Source organism: Piliocolobus tephrosceles, unplaced genomic scaffold (genome assembly GCF_002776525.5).
Source record: "Piliocolobus tephrosceles isolate RC106 unplaced genomic scaffold, ASM277652v3 unscaffolded_25068, whole genome shotgun sequence".
In the NCBI taxonomy this organism is placed as follows: Eukaryota; Metazoa; Chordata; class Mammalia; order Primates; family Cercopithecidae; genus Piliocolobus; species Piliocolobus tephrosceles.
This window is the reverse complement of record NW_022307719.1, coordinates 148-2283: the sequence shown is the minus strand read 5'-3', so window position 1 is coordinate 2283 and position 2136 is coordinate 148. Positions and strand designations below refer to the sequence as shown.

General features: G+C 64.4%; 1 protein-coding gene across 1 annotated transcript; it reads right to left on the bottom strand.

The window, feature by feature from the left end:
- Nucleotides 1-337: 337 nt before the first annotated feature.
- Nucleotides 338-1935, bottom strand: LOC113221476 (pertactin autotransporter-like; the record flags this gene model as incomplete). Its single annotated transcript, XM_026450806.1, has 2 exons — nt 338-661; nt 1416-1935. Coding segments are annotated over 2 exons (697 nt in total), but the record flags the coding sequence as incomplete, so codon positions are not given.
- Between the last annotated feature and the right edge of the window lie 201 nt (nt 1936-2136).

The following is a 2136-nucleotide window of genomic DNA, read 5'->3' as shown; positions in this document are numbered from 1 at the left end:
CAGGGGGCTGAGCGGGAAGCCCATGGCTCAGTCCCCACAACGCCCTAATGGTGCCTGGAGCAGCCCACAGGCCTGTGTCCTTGGTGTGGGTTCACCTTCCTAGTTTCTTGGGTACATTCAATGTATAGCCTTTATTCGCCAAGAAAAGAACATTCAAATCAAACTACTGTCATAACTGAAGGACTCTTAACACTCCAGTCCACACGTTCAAAAGCCCACAAATATCAGTGCTGCCACTGTGCAGGTAACAATGGTTTTAATGCATCATGCACGTAACCAGTAACGATGTTTTCATGTTTTCCGTAGCCATCTCATTCAGGATACTTCAATATCTGTGACGACTTGACACTTAGTTCTCTGTGACTTTCAGATAGATTTAACAAGGCTACCTGGCCAAGAAGGCCTCACCCTCCTGATCCCAGGCACAGGCGCCCCTACGTGCCTCTGAGGCCTGGGGCAAGCACTCTCCATCACCTCCCGCTCTTCAATGTAAAATGTCCTCCCAGGGCGCCCCGGTCTTGGGCCCAGGATGGAGCCCCTCCTGGAGAGCCCTTTCCACACTGCAGGGCAGGGGAAGCCCAGAGCCCGCGCCACGGCGCCCCTTACCTCCCGGAGTTCCGGCTATCTGGTCCTTCCCGTCACGGATGCTGGCGGGGAGGGCCTGGGACCCATTTTAGTTTTCAGTTTTGTCACGAGCCAGAAGGTGACAGCACATGCGAGCACAAGAAACCCTTTCTGTAAATCTTCCAGCGGAAACGCCAGGGGCTGCCCGACCGCCTCAGAGACGCCAGGCGGGAACCCAGAGCACCCCCGCCGCGTCCTGCATTGCAGCAGCCCGGACCCCGCCCACACCGGGCGGGGCAGCAGGCGACAGGAATCGTGCGGAGACCCGGCCCTCTCTTTCTCCATATGCTGGGTGGTGGCGTGGGGCGGAGTTGGGGGCTGGGGACCATTTAGTAAGTGATCGCGGTGTACCCTCGCTTCGGAGGGGAAGCCCGTCCCGTCCTACAGCTCAGAGGCAGAACGACCCCCGAGGGCGCTCCAGGCGACCCCCTCTGCCAGGCTCCATTTAAAACATAAACCGGAGGGGATGAAAAGCTCACTATCTTCCGGATGGAGGTTCCTACCGCCATGTCCCTTCCTCCTCCGCCCCACCCGGCAAGGACCCCGGGGCTGCCTTGCCGGCTCACGCTGCCCCGCAGGTACCCCTGCCCTGCCGCTCCCGGGCACCAGCTTCGACCCAGTTCTCCCGATCGCTTCCCCGCTCTTCTCCCCGGTTCTTCCCATCGCTTCCCCATCTTTCCCCCGGTGCTCCCATCGCTCCCCTTCTCTTCTGCCCTGTCCCCCCATGCCCTTCGCCCTGTTCTCCCTCTCTCCATCCGTCCCCCCCTCGCCGCCTGGAAGGGGGCGCGCACCTTGAGCACCCCGCCGCTGGTCAGCACGCGGATGGCCTTGCGGGCCCCGGAGAGGTGCTCCGGTAACTTCCGCAAGGAGCCCTTGCGGGCCCCGGAGTCGTCCGCGTCCACGGCGAGGAGGCCGAGGGGAGTCGCTAGTCCGGGTGCTTGGCAGGCAATGGGGACCCCGCCCGCGCGCACCGGACTCCGAACTGCTGCACGGCCCGCGCCCCCGCCAGGCGCCAGCGCCAATGGGCGGTGACGGGCGGGGCCCGAGCGCCCGGGAGGGGCTGCGGGGGAGGGGGCGCGGCTCGGGGCAGGAGCAGGGAAAGGGGAGGGAAAGCACAGAGGCTGGCGGGGGGGGTAGGGGCGGGTGTGGGCAGAGCACCTACGCGGGAGTGGTCGTATGTGGGGGCCCCGGTAGCGGTGGGGGAGGTCGCAGATGCGGGGATACCGCCACAGGTGGGCGGGATCCCTGCGGTTGGGGCCGCCTTGCTGGTGCCCGAGCCTCGCGGGTGGGTTGGAGGACTCTGGTTGGGTGCTTTAGAGAGATGCCCGGAGCGCCACAGGTGGGGGGAGGGGCAGCGTCCGGGGGAGGGGAGACCGCAGAGGGGCGAGGTCACAACGTTTGCTGGTTGCGCCATGGCGGGGCGGAATAGAACGCAGGGAGCATCTCCCGGGGTGCAAGGGAGACTGTAAGTGGGTGCGAACGCCGGGGAGGGTGGAAACCCCGCACTTGCTG